Source organism: Mandrillus leucophaeus, unplaced genomic scaffold (genome assembly GCF_000951045.1).
Source record: "Mandrillus leucophaeus isolate KB7577 unplaced genomic scaffold, Mleu.le_1.0 Scaffold378, whole genome shotgun sequence".
Lineage (NCBI taxonomy): Eukaryota > Metazoa > Chordata > Mammalia > Primates > Cercopithecidae > Mandrillus > Mandrillus leucophaeus.
Window position 1 is genome coordinate 1,876,761 of NW_012104009.1, and position 22,346 is coordinate 1,899,106.

Here is a 22,346-nt window from a genome sequence, read left to right on the forward strand (position 1 = left end):
CCCATTGTTGTGGGAGGGACCTGGTGGGAGATAACAGAATCATGGCAGTGGTTTCCCCCATACTGTTCTTCTGGTAGTGAATAAGTTTCGTGAGATCTGATTTTATTTTTCTTTTTTCTTTCTTTTTACATGGAGTCTCACTCTGTTGCCAGGCTGGAGTGCAGTGGCGTGATCTCAGCTCACTACAACCTCTGCCTCTGGGGTTCAAGCAATTCTCCTGCCTCAGCCTCCCAAGTAGCAGGGACTACAGGCACGTGCACCACTACCCTGGCTAATTTTTATAGTTTTAGTAAAGACGGGGTTTCACCATGTTGGCCAGGCTGCTGTCAAACTCCTGACCTCAGGTGATGCCCCTGCTTTGGTCTCCCAAAGTTCTGGGATTATAGGCATGAGCCACTATGTCTAGCCTAGATCTGATGATTTTGTAAGGAGAAACCCTTTTTTGTTTGGTTCTCATTTCTTTCTTTGCCTGCCGCCATCCATGTAAGGTGTGACTTGCTCCTCCTTGCCTTCTGCCACAATTGTGAGGCTTCCCCAGCCACGTGGAACTGTCCAATTAAACCCCTTTCTTTTGTAAATTGCCCAGTCTCGGCTATGTCTTTATCAGCAGCATGAAAACGGACTAATACAATGCATATCTGATGTTTTGCTCCCACTTATAAGTAAGAATATGTGGTATTTCATTTTCTGTTCCTGCATTAATTCACTTAGGATAATGGCCTCCAGCTGTATCCATGTTGCTGCAAAGGATATTATTTCATTCTTTTTTATGGTTGCATAGTATTCCACGGTGTATGCCCCATTTTCTTTATCCAATCCACCATTGATGAGCACCTAGGTTGACTCCATGTCTTTGCTATTGTGAATAGTACTGATGAACATGTGAGAACATATATCTTTTTGGTGGAATAATTTGTTTTCAGTTGCATATATACCCAGTAATGGGATTGCTGGGTCAAATGGTAGTTTTGTTGTAAGTTCTTTGAGAAATCTCCAAACTGTTTTCCACGATGGCTGAACTAATTTACATTCCCACTAACAGCATATAAATGTTACCTTTTCTCCTCAGCGTCACCAACATCTGTTGATATTTTCACTTTTTTTTTTTTTTTCTTTTTGAGACAGAGTCTTACTCTGTCGCCCAGGCTGGAGAGCAGTGACTCCATCTCAGCTCACTGCAACCTCCGCCTCCCGGGATTAAGCGGTTCTCCTGCCTCAGTCTCCTGAGTAGCTGGGATTACAGGCGCCCACCACCATGCCCAGGTAATTTTTGTATTTTTAGTAGAGATGGGATTGCACCATGTTGGCCAGTCTGGTCTCGAACTCCCAACCTCAGGTAATCTGCCCGCCTCAGCCTCCCAAAGCCCTAGGATTACAGGCGTGAGCCACTGTGCCCGGCCAAGAAGCCAAGTTTTAATGGGTACACAAGTGCCCAGGAATTGGAGAGTGGGTAGTGTGCGTTGACTATTAGTCAGGGACTGTCAGTGGAAGGGAAGGAGTCAACGATGGGAGTGAGAGCTCTGAACTCGGTGTTCGAAGCGGGTAATTTATGGGAGGGGCATACCTATGAGCAGACAATGCACTCAGACACGGAAGATCTGTGCATTGGACAGAAGAGACACCTTTTTCCTCTGCAGTAAGAACCAAGGAGGTAAGTAAGGCGTCTGATAGATATGAGTTTGTGCATGTGTGCTGGGTGAGTAATTGAGATAATTCATATATTTGAGAAAAGACAGTGAAATATTTAAAGGTAAAAATAATAAAACCAGCTGTGGCACCTATTGGATAAGGAATTACTAACTGATGATTTAGAAATTCCTTTATGTGCGTTAGGAGCTCATTTGTTATCCCCATTTTACAGATGCGCAGCCCCAGGTTCAGTAACTTGCTCTGAATGAGACTGTAGAGACTAACTCCAGCACCCGGCAGCTCTCACCTTAAGCTGCCTGGCTAAGGTCAGCAGCAAGTAACCTGGCAGCATCTGGGGGCCTGCGGCCGAGGACAGGGCTGGAACTACACTTCCCAGTATGCCAGGCGGGGCGGGGCGCGGCGGGGAGGGCGCAGGCTCCTTCCCAGAAGCAAAAGCGGAAACAAAAGAGTCTCGCCGGCGTCCCCGCCCGCACACTCGCGCACACTCGCGCTCGGGCGCAGACGGAGCAGGGACCGGCGCCCGGAGCGAGCCAGGGAGCGGCGAACCGGGGACCCACCGCGCGGAGCCAGCTGAGCTGCCAGCGAGCCCAACTCGCGACGACCCACGCCCCCGAGCCCCGCAGCCGACCCCTGCCGGCCGGTGTCCCCACCGCGATCCCTGATCCATGGCGCTGAAGCGGATTCAGAAAGTGAGTGCCGGGGCCGGGCCTGGGGCTGCGGGGCAGCGGGGCAGCGGCCCCTGCCCACGCTGACTCCGCCAGTGGTCCCGAGAGATATGCAGGGAGAGCACGGGATGGAAGGGTGGGCCGGGGTGCGGGCAGGGAGCTGGAGGCTCGGGCCCGGCCAGCGGGCACCGGACAGGTGAGGTGGGAGCGGGGGCAGGTCCCAGGCGGCCGGAGGAGCTTGAAGGCTGGGGGCCCGTGGCGCGCTCGCGCCGGGGCCGCTCCCGGAGCCCCAGGGTAGAGAGCCTCCTCCGCGTCCAGACCGCCCCGAAATCTGTGCTTCACAGTCACGGCTGGGTTTTGCCCTCCATGAGGCTAGTTTTGACCCCTGTCATGCTGTGTTTTCTCCAGGCTGTTTCTTAAGCCTGTCTCTTTTATGTTCTTGCTTACCCGGGCTCCCCGGGAGGGCACGGAAGGTGGGGTGGGCCTGCAGCCTTTCTCCGCGGAGCTGTCGGGTTGGTTCTTTCTCCTCTGCGGTTGGTTCTTGCTCAGTTGCCCGAATGGGCTGGAAAGCCCATTTGCGGCCAAGAAGCCAAGAGAAGGCTCCTGGCCCTTCTATTTTGGTGCCTCTGCTGCTGCCACTTCAGGTCACATAGCTGTAGCGAAAACATAGTTGCTGATACACAACAAGATGACCTCCTGGCTGTGATTCACGGTGAGTCAAGCCAAACAGGTTTTTTTTGCCCCTCATGATAAACTTAGATGTAAAGTTCGAGACACAACATAAACTGTCGCAAATAAATTGTTTTGATGCTTTGACACATGGGTATAGAATGAGGAAGAAATGTATATCTTCATCCAACAACTGTTCACCCATCTCAACCCTGTGTGTGGAATTGTCTTTTTTTCACAGTATTTATTGCCACCATTTCAGAAGCGAACATCCTTCAGAATTGATATTCGGGCATTTCTTTCTGTTCATTTTTATTTCTTGTTGGTCTGTGTACTGACCCAAGTTTTAGGTTTTACAGTTACAGTTCACACTGGGAACATTGAGAATGTGTTTGTTAAATAGGGAGTGCTTTTCACTAAGTTAAGCAACAATGGTCAGTGTATTTTGTAGTTGTTTCAGAAGAAATTAATGCCCACATTTTTATCTACTTTTTTGACCAGTAGTCCATTATAGCAATAGTAAATGTTAGAGCAGTGATAGTGACGTACACATTGTATTCTGACTAGCCACTAGTGGCATCTTTAGGTACAGAGGACAGCAACTTTTAGAGCCTGCCAGTTTTTTATTTTCAAATTCTAAATCTGTTGATCACCTGTTATTTTTTGTCCCATTTAAAGGTCGTCTCATTGTAAAACATACAGTTAACAATCAGCATCAGCATTTATTAAGTAATAATGTTTTCTTGTTTGAAGATAGTTCAGTTACACGTTGTTTTATATAAATATCCCAATTTTGAAGCCTCAGTCGGCCTCTTTACCATAACTTACATACTTATTAATGACGACGTAATATTGGTTCACATTTGGATCAGAAAATGCACATCTTCCAAGGAAGTTTTCAAATTCTATTTCCTTCTTTCCTAGTTGTGAGAATTTGTCACATGATTTTGCACATACAAGAGCTTTTTAAATTATCACTGTGTTTTTTTAAGAGATGGGGATCTCAGTATGTTGCCCATGCTGGTCTTGAACTCCTGGCCTCCAGAGAGTCTGGGATTACAGGCACAAGTCACCATACCCAACTAACAATAGCGTTTAAATGCTGTGTAATTTGTCCACGGTAAGTGGATATTCAAAGAAATATGAACATTGTTTGTAAATACCATACTTGGCAGTTCTCGTCAATCACCATGCTGAACTGGTGTATTTGATTTATATTTATAATGTGTGTGTCCAAATCTTTTCTTTTTAGTATTTATTGGTTATTAGTTTATAGAGTTGTTCAGAAAAAAAAATTACTTACATAGAATTGGTATCAAACATGTGACAAATTGATATTTTGGAGAAGAAATTGGGATCATATACCATCACATCTCTGTGCATTCATCTTTGGCTTCCCTTTCTGGTATCAGGCAAGTTAACTTACACAAGTCTTCTTTCCATTAATCACACATGCAGACCATTTCCTCAAACCTTAGGGGTGATTATTTTGATTGATTCCCTATTTTTCCTCCTCCTTTATCTACCTCCTTGATTAGAAGCCAATTCTAGGTCAGTTGTGCCGCCTGCCATATGAACAGTTATACCATCTTCTTCTTTGATGTCATCAGTATAGACATTCTTATTTGAATCTTTCATGTTCCAACAAATGAAGATGTATACTAACTTTTGGCCTTTCTTCCTAAGCTCCTATTGAAGTGTTACTATAGTTTTCCTGTACCTAAAGTTGCAGACTGTAGAGCTGTGTGGAACCTCAGATAAGTCTGCCGTAGTGTACTAGAGGGTACCAGCATGGGAACAGCTTCTAGGGTAGTGTCTTAGAATCGCCTGAGGGACGTTTTCAGACTATCGTCACTTCTATAAATGGAGAGTTGTTGAATCCCTCAGATGGGTTGGGGTGGAAAGAAGACTGAGAACCACTGATGTTCTGGCCTGTCCTTATTCAAGGAGGGATCCAGAGGCCTGGAATAGAGGAGTGCATTGTCCTAGGATAATCTTTTTTTGTTTGTTTGTTTGAGATGGAGTCTCGCTTTGTTTCCCAGACTGGAGTGCAGTGGCGTGCTCTCGGCTCACTGCAACCTCTGCCTCCTGGGTTCAAGCAATTCTCCTGCCTCAGCCTCCTGAGTAGCTGGGACTATACAGACACACGCTGCCAGGCCTGGCTAATTTTTTGTATTTTAGTAGAGATGGGGTTTCACTGTGTTGCCCAGGCTGGTCTCGAACTCCTGAGCTTAGGCAGTCCACCTGCCTCGGCCTCCCAAGGTGCTAGGATTACAGGTGTGAGCCATCACACCCGGCCAATAATCTCTTAATTGGCTTGGCATATTTGAGAGCGTTAAGAAGTTCATGATTTCACATTTCTTCACTATGAAAAAGAATAAAGATGATTGGATTAAAATTGTATGTGAAGACAAAGCATGGAGATATCAATGCTTAAAATACATTTTTATACTAGAATATACTAAATGTACTAGAATATACTAAATGATTTAATGCTCTGATTTAGTGTGCCAGTTTTGCATTCCAGCTCATACATTTACGCACCCATGCCCTATTTTTAAATACAGTGAAAGATGTTATCACAGTCACCTAAATCATTAAAAGAAAAAAGTTTGAACAAAGTCTAAGGAAAGATACCTAAAACATGTCTGAAAAAAGAGGACAGTTTTTCAGCTAAGTATCTGTTTTCTAGAATTAATTTCTAAGTTGTTTCTTCTATCAATACTGTTTTCATTCCTTGATACACTTTTTTGGGAGGGATTGTTTTTTAAATTATAGATGTTAATTTCCCAATACTGAATGTTTTGAAAACTAAAGGGGGGAAAAAGGAAATCCTAAAACAGTCATTATCATCATCATAGATCTTATTTGATAAAGAATTTGAGGTAATGAACATCATACTAGCATTATGTGATGTGATGTGATAAGTTTGTTTCCATTTTTGTCTGTCTTTTGAAAAGTGAGGCAATAGAGTTTTGTTTTACAAATATAGCAACCCAGAGAACTATTCCTTGGTGTGTAGTTCTGCCCCCCAAATGGAACATTAGTTGTTTTTGTTTTTTAATAATCAGTGTAATCTGAAACATATGTAGAGACATATAGATTAAAATCGAATTTGATTAATGTTTTGAGCTGCTGAATTTTTTTTTGATTTGTAAAATTTTATGTTAAACTGTTTATGTTAGTCTAGAAAACCTTAACCCAGCCCTCTATGGATGGAGCATCAAATGGAAGAAGAAGGTCTGAGGTTTTTTTGTTTTGTTTTTTGTTTTTAGACAGGATCTCACTTTGTCACCCAGGCTGGAATGCAGTGGCACAATCTCGGTTTTCTGTAACCTCCACCTCCGAGGCTCAAGTGATCCTCCCACCTCAGCCTCCTGAGTAGCTGGGACTACAGGCCCATACCACCATGCCCAGCCAATTTTTGTAGTTTTGGTAGAGACAGGGTTTCACCATGTTGGCCAGGCTAGTCTCGAACTCCTGACCTCAGGTGATCCACCCGCCTCAGCCTCCCAAAGTGCTGGAATTACAGCCACCTCACGCAGCCAAAGGTCTAGTTTTTATTCCTGGCTGTGTGGCTTACTAACTTCATATAATGAGGTTAGTACATATTTTCCCATACATTTCCATACAATGGATGTGTATGGATATCCATACATATGAGGCTACTGATCTCAAAAACCAGGGTGTATATAATGGTTACTCAGCCTTATAAGTACTTGACATATATTAATTGACTTAATTCTTAGTATGCCCAAGAGGTGGAAAGAGTGTTATTTCCATTTTACAGATGATGACACTAAGGCAGGGAAATACTGAGTAGTTTACTCATGATCGTGTTATCTAGTAAGTGACATTGCTGCAAGTCCAAAACAAACAGTTGACTTCAATTCCGTATTCTTTTTTTTTTTTTTTTTTTTAGTTCTAGAATCTTGTATTTAATACCTTCTCATGCCCAGTTAACACAAAAATAGTTGCAGTTACATATCGCTAATGAAAGCCACCAAACTGCCTATCTGAAGGGAGAGTCTAGGATCTTTCTCTTCCACCTCTGTCCTTAGGAGAGAATGATAGTTTTTGGATATTGAAGAGAGCATTCACTGAGCTTACTGAACTCATCAGATATTCTGTGAAGCTTTCTGTCTAATGTAGCCGCTAGCCACATGGAAACAAATTGGCTATGAAAATTTAGTTTTCAACCTTGAGCTTTATGAACTCTAAATATAGATCAAATATTGCTGATGAAAATTTAGTATCCAAATTGAGATGTGCTGAAGTGTAAAATATATACTGGAATTTGAAGACCTAGTATAAAAGTCTAAATAATTGTTACTAAATGAGATATTTATAAACAGATATTTTTATATTGATTACATTTTGAAATGATGACATTTTGGATAAGCCACCTAGTCAGGCTAAGACTCATTTTCTTTCTCTGTAAAATGAAGGAGTAAACGATATCAGAGTAGATGGTGAAACCCCCTTGTAGGACTTACTTGCCTTATTCTGTCTTTGCGTTCAGGTTCTAGCAAGCGGAGGGCAGAACATTTTCCTCCTTGTTCAGGCAGAGCAAATTTGTGGGCTTTTAAAGAGGGTAACATTGTTTCTTAAATCACTTTCCGTAATTTAATGTCAGTAATCTATTTATAGAAGAGAACAGCCACATTCCCTAAGAAAGTTTTGTATGACTTTACCTTTTATTTTGCTTTTCAGCTTGGCTGCAATATTATTACTGAACCTGTGACACTTCACTTAAAATGTCAAATCCTTTAGTGGAGAGGGTGTTATTTCCTTTTCTTAATCTTTTTATACGTCAATGATTGTGCCCCCTAGGCTAGCAAATAAAATCTGTCAATAAACTGACTGAACAATGCTATCCAATAGAAATACAATGTGAACCACATTTTAATTTTAAATTTTCTAGTAGCCACATTCTAAAAAAGGGAAATAGAAGCAAGCAAAAGTAAATTTAATACATCTTATGTAATTCCATATTCTTAACCACTTCAGTACATAGCTTCTCTTATCCACGTGAACTCATATCTATTATATTTAAACTGGAAGACACAGAGTCAAATGGGTTTATGGGATATAAGTGCTTTGCAAACTGGAATGTTCTATACAAATGTAAAGTGGTGTTATAATTAAGACCTTGGCATATTTAATCACTTTCACTGACACATTGCTCAAATGTATTGATTGTGCTGTGTAAATCTCTGCTCCAAAGTAATGCATGCTGAGATCGTTTAATGTTGTAAATCAGTAATATAACTTTGATCATCTTTATTTCATCACTTTGAATTTCTCTCCTCCAAAAGGATTTTGAAACATTGGTTGTAGTTCATAAATGCTCTGTCAAAAGTATCATTGCATTGTGAAGTTTTTATTTGAGATAACTGTTTTTGAATTGATAGAGTCATTTAGTTCCTATAGTGGTTTTGAGTAGTAAACTGTTCATATTACGAGATTAAATCCAAGACTCCAGTTCTTTCTAGAAAGAATGATATAACTTAAAGAAGCATAGTATTTGTGCGTTTTGGGATCAATGGTTTTCCTTGAGATGAGAGGGACATAGTGTTCTTTCTCTAATAAGCCACTATGTAAATGTTTCTTTTAAATCTTTGTAATTAAGCTCAGTCTTTCTTTTGCCCTGATACCGTATTTTTCTTTCTTCATCACAATAAAGGTGTAAAAAAATGAGGTAACCTATGACAGTTAAAAAGTTCTGAGATTTTTTCTCTGTGGAAATAAATTGCCTAGAACTAAATAAGACTGTTTATGCCTATTTTAAGAAGCCGGGCACATATGAAAACCAAACCTAGCAGGATGTGGGATTGGCTCCAGGAAAGCAGAATAGCGTCCTTACTCACTTTAGTTCCCTGAAATACGCATAGAAAACATATGGGCCCTTTATTTTCATTTAATGAGTGCTACTAATAGAAATGATAAACCTAATATTTAGCCATAAAACTAAGTTAATGGTCGTCTACTAATGTAATAGCCCCCGCCTTTTTAATAGTGAATAAACTAATTACATTGAATTAACAACAGGAATTGAGATACTTATCCTCTCTCCTCTCCTGTGAAATGCTGGAATAAATGATACTAGAATATATAATATGACCCATATTTGCAGAGTTTGGAGATTGGAGGGGTGGGTCCTCAGGCTACCTTAGCACATATGTCTGAAGGCAGGACAGGTTTTATTTCTGGCCCATCTTGGTCTTGATGATCTCTGAGAAGCTAAAGTGTTTCTGTGCTTAGTTTGGTTCTGAGATGAATCTGTGAAGGTTCAGTTTCACACGTTAGACAATAGCAGGCTGTTGTGTTCCAGGAGTTGTCCTTAGTATGGGGAGGAAGCTGCTGTCTAGAAGCATACAGTCTAGTGCTGTCCATTCCACCATCATGCTCTGCATCCTCTTGTCTTGCCTCTTTCTGGATTTATTTCTCACTGCCCTCTATTCATATGGTCCCGTTTGTATGGCTCATCTCCTTTAGTGACACCACAATGCTTATTTCGATTCCTGGTCTTTTTTTAGACTTAAGAAACCTCTCCAATGGGGGTGAGCTAAGAAGCTGGTTCCTTCACCTTAAGCTTCCTCAAATAATAATCTGATTGTTCTCATTGTAGGTGGCCACTCTCCTTATGTGAGCAGGGTTTGGGAGTAGTATGGTTGGATTGCTCTAGAGAAAACTAAGTGGACCTAATGAATGGTCTGGGCTCGTTGTTCTTCTCTTAAACCAGAAAATCTCCGGCTTGTGTTTTTACTTCTCCCAAATTTTGCTGTATTTTGTTTTCACTTAAAGATAATTTCTAATTTTCCTTTTTATCTCTTCTTTGACCCTTGGATTATTTAGAAGTACATTATTTATTTGCCATATGTTTGGGGATTTTACAGATAGCTTTCTGTTACTGATTTCTAATTCCATTATGGTCAGAGAACAAATTCCATTATTATATGACTCCTTTTAAATTGTGGGGACTTGTTTTTTTTTCTCCCCCCTCCGAGACGGAGTTTGCTCTTGTCGCCCAGGCTAGAGTACAGTGGCGCAATCTCAGCTCACTGCAACCTCCGCCTCCTGGGTTCAAGTGATTCTCCTGCCTCAGCCTCCCAAGTAGCTGGGATTACAGGCACCCACTACCACGTCCAACTAACTTTTTGTATTTTTAGTAAAGGCTAGGTTTCACCATGTTGATCAGGCTGGTCTTGAACTTCTGACCTCAGGTGTTCGACCTGCCTTGGCCTCCCAAGTAGGGACTTGTTTTATGACCTAGCCTTTCAGGTGCTCAATAGCACTTTTGAATGAATGATGGTTAATAGTTTGTAGACTTCATTTTGGTATTTTCTGGTTGGTAACTATTGATGGTAGATTATTTCTAAGAAATGGATGCCAAACTAAGGTATACACCTTCTCAGCATCTTTTTTTTTTCTCTTTTATGAGTTTCCAAACAGTTTAGTGAATAATAAACATCCACTTTTTAAAATGGAATAGAAAATATTAGTGCTTTGCATATAGTAAGGGTGGTGTTTCATGAAACTTTTGTTTTGGTTGTGTATGTGTGTCCCTGTGTGTGTGTGTGTACTAGGTTGTAATGTAAAATCTTTTTCGCATTATGAATTGCTGTAAGGAAAGCTGGAAAATCACTGTTCCATAACATAAGATCCTTAGGTAAAATTAACATCAAAAATACATGCCATACAAACATATATATACATGCATACATATATAGGGAGAGCAAATGAATACATATACACATACACAGAGACACACAAATATATTGATACATATATACACATAATGTAAACTGTTCTAGCCTTGGAAACATTTCCATTTGATACAGACTGTATGCATTGTTTCCTTCTACAGGTAGCAACATTTTAGTGACTGATGTACAACCATAATATTCAAGAATAATACTGGATGATACTAACACAGAGTAGAGAATTTATTATGAAACACTTTAAGTGCCCACTATATGCCAGTTATGAACTGTAGAGCTGTAAGAAGCAATATGTAATAACAAATATTTGGTAGGTATTGGTAGGCATGTTCATGTTTTACACGCGTTTTAACAAATAGGCAGCTAGGTTTTCTTTTTTTTTCTTCCATCTTTTTTTGGTTACTGTAAATAGTAAGTTTTGATAATGGAGCACTCAGAATGCTCCATTTGCATATTTTATGTCAAAATTCTATTTAAGTTGTGTATAATTTCCTATCAAGTTTTTCTTGTCTCTCAGAGTGTCTTTAAACACAACTCTCCTGAAAGCTTATGAAGTAGTATTCATTTCTAACCTTTTATATGATATAAGCTCCTGAGAAAATATAAGAATTCCTTCTCATTCCTTCAGTCATCACACTTTGTGTCTCTGGTGCATGGCTAAAAATGTGCAAATGACCTTAATACAGTACTGGAGCATTGTTTGCTTCAGTGTTGGTTGAAAGTAATGTGCTGTAGCCGTTACAGTGTTGAGGTGAGTATTGAACTGGGGTGGGAAGAGTGCTGGAGTAGAAGTCAGATGGTCTGAACCTTCGTCCTAGTTTGGCTTTGTGACCTTGGCGAAGAGACTCATAGTCTTTATATTCTTCACCTGGAAATTTAATGGATTGAACTTGGTGCTTTATATCATCCCTTCTGAATCATAATTTTAGGCAAACCTAAATAATGTTATTTGCTGTTTTTGTTTTGTTTTGTTTGCAGCAAACAGTAGTGATCACAAAAACAAACACTGAGCTTTGGCACTGTGCTCTGCAGCTATATTAGACTTGACTTAAAATTCCATTTACTTTGAAATATCAGATTTGAAATAAATGTTGACATCTCTTAATGTATAATATAAGGTCAATAAATCTTATTCTCTAAAGAGCAATTATTTATGATGCAAATAAAATGTATTTCTATTATTGCACTGGTAACATAATGTGCTTCTCTAATTCAATTTAGCTTCTCTGTATTTCACGGGTAGCTTTTGTACTTAAAAGAGTGTTTTATCCACATATTTAGACAACTGCCATACACAGCTGCACAACTGCCTTATAGGTAATAGTTTTTTTTTTTTTTTTTTGAGGTGAAGTCTCGCTCTGTCGCCCAGGCTGGAGTGCAGTGGCACGATCTTGGCTCACTGCAATCTCCACCTCCTGGGTTTAAGGGATTCTCATGCCTCAGCCTCCTGAGTAGCTGGGACTACAGGTGTGCGCTACCATGCCTGGCTAATTTTTGTATTTTTAGTGGAGACAGGATTTTGCCATGTTGTTCAGGCTGGTCTCGAACTCCTGACCTCAAGTAATCCACCCACCTTAGCCTCCCAAAGTGCTGGGATTACAGGTGAGACCCTGGTGCCCAGCCTGTGTAATAGATTTTTAAGATTCAATGCTGGGCAAGGTGGCTCACACCTGTAATCCCAGCACTTTGAGAGACCTAGGCAGAAGAAACACTTGAGCCCAGGAGTTTGAGACCACCCTGGGCAACATAGTGAGATCCCATTTATAAAAAAAGAAAAATTAAAAAAATAGCTCAGTGTGGTGGCACGTGCCTGTAGTCTCAGCTACTTAGGAGGCTGAGGTGGGAGGATCACTTGAGCCCAGGAATTCAAGGTTACAGTTGATTGTAACCTTGTTACAATCTGTGATTGTGCCGCTGCACTTCAGCTTGTACGACAGCAACACCCTGTCTCAAAAGATTCAAGTTAATGCATTTATGGAACACCTTCTGATATAAGGCATGTACTAAATGCAGTAAGGAGATGCTAGTTATATAGAAAAACAGCTATCACCATTATCTAAGAAATTTAGAATTAATAAGCGTAAGAAAAATCCTGTGACAACTAGATGGATTTAGGAAAGTACCAAACAGAAAATACAATGTATTTAAACAGGAAGGGAGTCAAAGATGGGAGAGGCCAAATTTATTTGGGAAAATCAGGAAAGACTGTGGAGAAGATGGAATTTGATATAGGTTGGGAAGAGTGGATAGCATTTTGAAAGACTTAGGGGAGCCAGGCTCTTAGAGGAAGCTACAGAAATGACTCTAGAATATGCTTGGCTTATTTGGGAAGGAGCAGATAATCCTGCTTTTGGGAATCATTCAGAAACAGTAGACCATAAAGCTTCATATTGTAGACAACCTTGAAGGCCCGTGCTGAGAAATACATACTTAATGCAAAAGATTGGGGAAGCCACTGAAGGTTTTTGAGTAATAGGAACTAATGCTTTTTTTTTTCAGATGGAGTCTCACTCTGTCACCCAGACTGGAGTGCAGTGGTATGATCTTTGCTCATGGCAACCTCTGCCTCCCAGGTTCAAACAATTTTCCTTCCTCGGCCTCCCCAGTAACTGGGACTACAGGCGTGCACCACCACGCCCGGCTAATTTTTGTGTTTTTTAGTAGAGACTGGGCTTCACCATGTTGGCCAGGCTGGTCTGGAACCCCTGACCTCAAATGATCCACCCACCTCAGCCTCCCAAAGTGCTGGGATTACAGGTGTGAGCCACCACACCAGCTGGAATGAACGGTCTTAATCATAGCGCATCCTTGCCCTCATCAAACTCAAGATTGTTTACTGTTTGTCATTATAATTTTGATTAATGTCATGAAAAGGGATGCACAGAGTATTCTAGGAATATAGCAGGGACCCATTGAAGGGTTCAGGGAAAACCTCCTGAAGGCAGTAATGTTTAAGATGAGACACGAAAGTAAAAGTAAAGTAGATAAAATGAATGACTGAGGGAGAGAATGTGTTTTGGGGAAGGGAGGTGATTAAGTTATCTTCTGCCTAAAAGGAAGCCATGTTTGCAACTAAAGGCAAGATAGCATTTGGAGGAATTAAAAGTCATGGCTGATGCAGAGAGCACTGGGGAAAAGTATTGCAGATATGAGGCTAGAGAGAATTCAGATCTTGGAAGGTCTGGTAAGTCGTTTTAAGGACTTAGTCTTACTTGAAGGTGAATGGAAAACATCGAAGAGGTTTCACATGACTCTTCAAGAAGATGATTTCGGCAGCAGTGTATAGGTAGAGAAATAGGAAGCTAGTAGGTAAGTTACGATATTGCACTTAAGTGAGATCCAAAGACGGTCTAAGCTACGATGTTAGCAGAGGACATTGAAAAGAGGGGTATATGACAAAAATTACAGGGTGTTTGTACCACCTGGCCCTTTTGAGTTGGTGTGATCCATCTATGCCTACACCTTCTTGACCTTTCGAGTCAAGTATCACAGGCTCCCTGGTCTAGGCAATCTCTTCAGATTCCTCCTTCTGTTATCCAGTCTGGTCCCAGATATTAATATTGTCTGCCTGGCTGGAACCTTTGGGTTCTTATCCTAAACTACCTCTCCTCTGGCTCATATCAGACTCTTCTACACGTTGGACCTCAGCTGTCCTATTTGATGGGCCTTCTGGGACCCTTTCAGAGGGAAGGATCTAGACAGAAGGAGAATCTGAACAATTTGGTACTTTTCAAATTGTGAGGGAGTGGGTTGTGAAGAGAGGAATTAGATGGTAACTCCAAGGTTTAAGAGTTTGAATTACTGAAACGAATCAATGCATTTTTACTGTAAGACTTCATAAAACAGATTCAAATACAGCTTTTACTCGGCTACTTTGGATTTGTCTAAAATAGATTTTTATTTATATAATTCCTCTGATGGAAATATTATATGTAGAGAGTGTGATCAAGAGTCTGCCATCTAAATAGGAAGCCATGTTTGAAAGTAAAGGCAAGATAGCATTTTGGGAAATTGAATCATTATGCCTGGTACAGAGAAAACTGGGGGAAAGTGGTTGAGATGTGAGGCACTGAGTAAATAATGTCTGTAATTCTGACCTCAAGCTTTTATTCTAAATTACACTCTTCCCCTCGCCCTCTGCCCCCCGAGATGGAGTTTTGCTCTTTTTGCCCAGGCTAGAGTGCAATGGCATGATCTCGGCTCCCTGCAACCTCTGCCTCCTGGGCAGAGTACTCTCTCAAGTAGCTGGGATTACAGATACGCACCATCAAGCCTGGCTAATTTTTTATATTTTTAGTAGAGGTGAGGTTTCACCATGTTGGCCAGGCTGGTCTCAAACTCCTGACTTCAGGTGATCTGCCTGCCTTAGCCTCCCAAAGTGCTGGGATTATAGGCATGAGCCACCATGCCCGGCCCTAAATTACACTCTTTATAGTTCACTTTCAATATATATGACTGATGAGACAAAGTCACATATTATTGCTTTCTTCATCTTCCTTTTTTGTGGCATTTGGCTGCATTATTATTTTTAAATAAACAGTTTTTGCCAGAGAAACTTGATCCAAGGAGACAGCAAAGCAGATAGGACCAGTTTGTTGAAGTGAGTTTGGTTCCTATAACTTGGTTAATTGGATGTTGTCAGCGTTTTGAAGTCTTCGGGAAGAATCTACATGGTTTAAAATCCAGATGTACTTTAATTCACAGGCTTAAAGATGTTCTGTATTTGGAGACATTTCTGATGATCATTTGACATCTTTCTATTGAAATAGCTCTAGTCAACTGGATAAGGAGATCAGGGCCTGAACTGTAAGCCCGTGAAATGTTTATTTACAGACAAACCAAATATAGCTCATATATCCTTTTAGAGGCAACATGAAAAATGCAGTCCAGTAAGAATCACTGTCTTGTTTTAGGAATTTTGAGGTAAAGATGGTTGTGTCATGTTAATTAATTGCCGGTTGAGCCAGGAGTTTTGAAATAATGCTTTCATAGGCTTTGGATTTAGTAATTTAAATTTTGGGCTGTAAATCAGTCCCTTGCATGGACTGTTTAATGTCTTTTACTCACACCCAGTGGGGTATGTATTATATCTATTATGGAGATTTAGATCTTCTGACTGTTGAAGCTAGAAAACAACAAAGCATTTTCAGTCTGGTCAGCATAATTTTTTAGGGAATATTTACTGCATTGTGTCATATTAAGTTTTATGGTAAATAAGGCAGTTCTCACTTGTTTGCTTTTATTCCCCTCTGTTCAGATTGGCCAGTTACCCTTCTGGGAGCCAGGAGATTAATGCAGGCCCCTTCTCTTACATTCCCTTCTTTGTTTCCTTTTATTTGTTTACTTTGTTTGAATTAGGCTGCCTCATCTACTTTTAGATTTTAAGTCCCCTAGAGGCAGGGATTGTGTCTAGGTTGGTTTTATGGAGAACACTCGGCATATTGTGGGGGTGTTATAAACATGCCATCTGTGGCAATTTAAAATTCAGTTTCAGACCTCTCAGTACTTTTCTTTGTGTCTAGTTGTTTATAGAAATCTGAACTAGAATAGAGGTGCTTAGCCATGTAAGACTATATAAATCCATTAAATACACATTTTTGTGGCTTTGTTATAAGTGCTTTTATAGTTCTGGTCATGATATAAAGACACTGTCCTTTAATCTACTGATCATTAATATCTTATATTTTTATTTTAAAATTTAGATACTCCTAGCTGGTTTTTTTATTTGAATATTAATCACATTCGAATGGAAAATTGCTTCATTGGCACAGACTACTTTTTTCTGGAACATACTTTCACCAGTTTGGTGATATTTATTGCTTGATCTGTTTAGGTATAGAGTTGACTTGTTCTAAGCTTATTTTTGTCTCAAAGGGGAAGAAGGAAATAGAATCAACAATGCATTTCAATTTTCGATTAAAAGTCACTGGAAATGAAACCGAAATACCCACACAAAATATATGTGTACTCACACAGTGTTCTTCTATAATGAGTTCTTTTCATATACAGATTTGTAAGTAGTCTCATTATTTGATAGCCATCTTTTCCATTATATGAATTCTATATATCCTTGCCCGTCTTTTTTGTTATCATTATGTTATTCATTGTGGCAAAATACATTTTAAAAGTTATAATGTAAACTTTTTGTTTCAGTTATACAGACATAAACTATACAGCTTGACCAATTTTTACAAAGTGAACAAACCTGTGAAACCAGCACCCAGCTCAAGAAATAGTATTATAGGGACCCTAGAAACCCTTTCTTCTCCCTTCTTAGCTTTACCTCTGTCCTGAAGGTAAATCACTATTCTAATCTCTATCACCGTACATTACTGTAGCCTGTTTTTGAACATTATTTAAGGGGAATCATACAGTATGTATCTTTTTGTCTCTGGTTGCTTTTGCTCACCATATTTGTAAGGTTCATCTATATTGTTGCCTGGAGCTGTAGTTCATTCTTATTGCATAAATATGCTTCGAGTTGTTCGATCTACTTTGGTGGACATTGGGTTGCTTCTGGTTCGTTCTACTGTTGACGGACATTGAGTTGCTTCTGGTTTGGGGCTATTACAAATAATGGCATGCATATTCACTTTTCTGTTGGGTATATACCTAGCAGTAGAAATGCTAGGTCGTAGAGTATTTTCATGTTTACCAGTAGTGGTTACTATCAGTTTTCCTCTTCCACCAGGAGTTCCAGAGTTCCAGTTGTTTCATATCTTTGCCAACACTTGTACTCTCTTCTATTTCATTTAAATCATTTTGTTGGATATGTAGTGGCATAGCATTTTGGTTTAAATTTGCATATCCTTAAAGACTAATGAAGCTGAACCCCTTCTGATATATATATATGTATTGGTCATTTGGATAGCTTCTTTTGTAAAGTGCCTGTTTAAGCTGCTTTTTAAAAAGTTGATCTGTAGGAATATCTTTTACGTATTCTGGATGAGACTTTGGTCAGATATATGTAATATAGCAAATATTTTCTCCCACTTGGTGGCTTGTCTCTTCACACTTTTTAATGTGTCTTTTGGTGAACAGATGTTCTTAATTTTAATCAAGTCCAACTTTTTCATTTTTTTCTTTTATTGTTAGTACTCTGTGTCCTGTTAAAAAATCTCTGCCTTTATGGGGTTTTAAAAATCTTTATTATTTTACTTTTCACACTTAAACCTATAGTCTATTTAGGATTGATTTTTGTATAGTCATGCATTGTGTAATGACAGGGATAATTTCTGAGAAATGCATCGTTAGGCAGTTTTGTCATTGTGCAAACATCATCGAGTGTACTTTCACAAACCTAGATGGTACAGCCTACTATACACCTAGGCTATATAGTATAGTCCGTTGCTCCTAGGCTAGAAACCTATACAGCATGTGACTGTGCTGATACTATAGGCAGTTGTAACACAGTGGGAAATATTTGTACATTTAAATATAGCTACTCATTAAAAAGGTACAGTAAAAATTTAGTATAAAAGAGAAAAAATGGTATACCTGTATAGGGCACTTACCATGAATGGAATTTGCAAGACTGGAAGTTGTTCTGGGTAAGTCAGCGAGTGAGTGGTGAGTGAATGTGAAGGCCTTGGGCATTACTGTACACTGCTGTAGACTTTATAAACACTGTGCATACACTTAGTGTTTACATATTTATGTGAAAAATATTTTTCTTCAATAATAAACGTAGCTTACTGTAACTCTTTCAGTTTATAAACTTTAATTTTTTTTAACTTTTGGACTCTTTCTTGATAGCACTTAGCTTAAAACACAAAACACATTATGTAGTGATATAAAAATATTTCCTTTTTTATATCCTTGTTCTGTAAGCTTCTATTTTAATTTTTTTCACATTTTTTCACTTTTTAAGCTTTTTTGTTAAAAACTAAGATACAAACACACACATTAGCCTAGGCTTACACAGGGTCAGGATACTCATTATCACTATCTTCCAGCTCTACACCTCCCCATTTTGTCCCACTGGAAGGTCTTCAGGGACAGCATGGAGCTGTTGTCCCCTCTGATAACAGTCCCTTCTTCTGGAATATCTACCGAAGAACCTGCCTGAGGCTATTTTGCAGTTCTTTTTTTAATAAGTAGAAAGAGTACATATCAACATAATGATTAAAAGTATAATGTAGTAAATACATGAACCAGTAACATAGTTGTGGATTATCACTGTCAATTATTATGCACCGTACACAGTTGTATGTGCTATACTTTTATAGGACTGGTAACACAGTAGATTTGTTTACACCAGCATCACTAAAGCATCTGAGGAAGACATTGCAGTGCGAAGTTAGGATGGCTACAAGGTCATTAGGTGATAGGAATTTTTCATCTCCATTATAATTTTATGTGACCACTATATATGCAATCAGTTGCTTGAGACGTTATGTGGCACTTAACTGTATATTATTTGAGGTAGGGGGATCAAGGTTGTGATTTCCTCATATGGATACCTAATTGACCCAGCACCATCTATTGAAAAAAACCTTTCCCTCTACTAGAAATGTCATTGTTTTCGCTTTTTAATTTTTGAGTTCTGGGTTTGACATTGGTTTTTTTTTTTTCTTTTTATTTCCATTTTCAACACATTGTCACAGTAGCTAAAGGTAAAATAAGTACTCTTGGTCCCATTCAGATGCCAAACACCAAAACTTTTGCTTCGACATCAAAAGTACCATTTGTTTGCCTGAGACGGTGATAATATGCTAAGTTAGGTTTAAAGGATATGTTCATTTCCTATGTGCAACTTTCTGTATTAAGGCTTTGCAGAGCTCCCAGGGAGCAACACGCACTTTGGGGCCTGTGTGAATGGTGTCCTTTATTGTCGGTGGCACACGGTCTGTGTGGCAAGATGATAGCAGCCCTGAGTCCTACTTGTAATAACAGGAATATTAAAAAAACAATCATGGGTGTGGTGATATGCACCTGGAATCCCAACCATTTGCGGAGGGTAGGGCGGGAGGATTGCTTGAGTGCAGGAGTTTGAGTCCAGCCTGGGCAGCGTAAGGAGACCCCTATCTCTTAAACCGAAAAAAAAAAAATCACTAACTTTTTCTATGCCCCCAGCAATCTACCATTTCACAAATAAGGATACAAAAGTGTACCCCAAGTTTAAAGAGAAGGATAGGAAGTAAACTGTGAGGCAATCCTTGTGACTTTTCAGAATTTACCACTTCTTATCACCTTACTTTGTAATGTTTTATATATCAGTTTCTGTTTTTGACTTAGAAGGTAGTTTACATCAGTTATTTTTACTAGTTCCTTACTAGATCACTCTTCTGTCCTAGGATAAACTTTCTTTCCAGGGTTCCCTACAGTATTCTAAACTTTAGTGACACATTCAGAAGGGGACCCCTGAGGCTTATAACTACTCTTACATGTGTTTCCTTAGAGGTACAACTTCTGTAGCTACTTTTAAGCTTCTAAGAACCTAGAGGACCTCTTTCCTATACCTTTTAAGCTACACCTTGTAAAAATATTTTTTCCACAAATGAGTAAGTTCTCCTTTAATTTCATGCCCCAGTTTAATCATCAACAATGTGCCTGAGCAGTGATTTGTGAGGATTTTTATTAGCATCATAATCTGATACTATTGCATTAAATCTTTAATGCCTTGGAAGGGTATAGTTGAGATGAAAGTATAAAATCTGAATAATGCCTGTTAGGAAGGATGTAGAAATACTTAATAAATTTCTATATTTAGCACATCTGGTTAAGTGAACCATGGAATAAACAAACAAACGAAATTTCTGGCCATGCTACAGACTGCAGCCCTGTCTGTGGGCAGCTCTGTCACGAAGGATTGCCAGTGGTTAGAAGACGACTTACTTGAGATGAGGTCAGCTCAGCACAAACCCCTACTCCCTTGGAAAGCAACCCAAAGCTGTGTCCTGAAAGTCGGTCAATACCATCCTAAATAAACAATAAGGAATGTTTAGAGCTTTGAGATCTTCTAAACCAGAGAAATGGAAACAAAAATTTAACAGGAATTTTGTGTGGCTTTGGATACTTTGCTAGAATATATAATACGTTCTATAAATTGAAAATACTTATGATAATGGCATAATATCTTAATAATTAATATTTTGATATTCATTTTTGTGTTTCACATGTTATTTAAAAGTTAACCATAGTGTTTTCAAGTGACCTGCACTATTGTAATACCTGTTATACTCTTTACCATATGCAATCTGCATGTCTATATAAAAGAATAATTTATTTGGATTCAATTATCAGATCTAATCACTTGCATTTGTAAAATATTGAAATTTGAGATATTCATGTTCTACTGATGACATTTTTCTTTAAATTTTATTGCTGATTCAAATAATACCAAACACCTTATGTGAAAGGCATTGTGCTAAGTATCATGGAGGGATCCATAAATAAAGTGCATAAAATTCTTAGTTTTAAAAAACATTCCGGTAGATGGGGGAAAGTTAGCATTTATTAAGCATCTATTATACATGTAGGGTATTAAACTAGGTGCTTTACCTATGCATTTTTATACATAGGTATGAAATTTTAATTCTCAGTACAGTTCTTAAAGGTAACCAGAGATGTCCCCATATTACATATGACACACTTGAGACTCAAAGAAGTTAAGCAAATTGCCCAAGGTCACACAGCTAGTAATTGGACTTTGAAAAGATAGCATTAAGGAAAGCAGGTAAAATTTGAGCATGGGAGATGGAAGGAAGGTTATTTTAGAAGAAGGAAAATTATAAGGGCCAGAAAACTTAACTGTGTCTAGGAAACAGCCAAGTAGTCAGGTTGTACCTGCAGTTCTTAAACTTTTTGGTCTCAGGACCCCTTTAATTTTTTTTTTTTTTGGTTGTCACAGAACAAATTAACCTTTAATATTATTAAGTATTGTAGAATCCAAAGAATTTTTTATTTCTGTGTGTTTATATGTATTATTATTTACCATATGAGAGATTAGAACATTTTAAATATTTGGCCGGGCGCAGTGGCTCACACCTGTAATCCCAGCACTTTGGGAGGCTGAGGCAGGAGTTCGAGACCAGCTTGGCCAATATATAGTGAAACCCCGTCTCTACTAAAAGATAACAAAAATTAGCTGGGCGTGATGGCGCATGCCTGTAGTCCCAGCTACTTGGGAAACGGAGACAGGAGAATCACTTGAACCTGGGAGGCAGAGGTTGCAGTGAGCTGAGACTGCACCACTGTACTCCAGCCTGGGCGTGGAGTAAGAGCAAGACTCTGTCTCTCAATTAAATAAATAAATATATATATATATAATAGAAAATAAAACATTTTAAATATTTAATAAATAATTTAAGAAAAACAAACCCACTGCATTAACATAAATAACATTTTTATGAAAAATAACTATATTTTCCAAGCATAAAAGTAGAGTGGCATTGTTTTGTGTTTTCATATCTCGTTATAGTCAAGCTTACCGATGACAGCTGGATTCTCACATATGCTTATGCATTAATCTGTTAAAATACCACATGTCATTAAGCCTCTGGAAAACTCTACTGTATACTCATGAGATATTGAGAATGAAAAGACAGATAACATCTGAGTTTTATTATAAAATTAATTTTGATCTCATAGACTTCCTGAAAGTGTTTTAGAAAACCCAAGGGGGTTCTTTGGAGAA

At 39.0% G+C, this 22,346-nt stretch overlaps 1 protein-coding gene across 4 annotated transcripts in view; it reads left to right on the forward strand.

The window, feature by feature from the left end:
• The first annotated feature begins 2,083 nt into the window (after positions 1-2,083).
• The window catches only part of UBE2D1 (ubiquitin-conjugating enzyme E2D 1), a 36,010-nt gene continuing 15,747 nt past the window's right edge, over positions 2,084-22,346 (forward strand). The window contains exons 1-2 of one of the 4 annotated variants that reach the window (XM_011990345.1): positions 2,225-2,339; positions 7,507-7,578. In XM_011990345.1, coding sequence (XP_011845735.1) covers positions 2,316-2,339; positions 7,507-7,578 — 96 coding nt within the window. In that variant the 5' untranslated portion in view covers positions 2,225-2,315. Of the gene's footprint in view, positions 2,340-7,506; positions 7,579-16,861; positions 17,005-22,346 lie in introns of those variants that run through there. The other 3 variants (XM_011990346.1, XM_011990348.1, XM_011990347.1) reach the window with 3 other exon arrangements.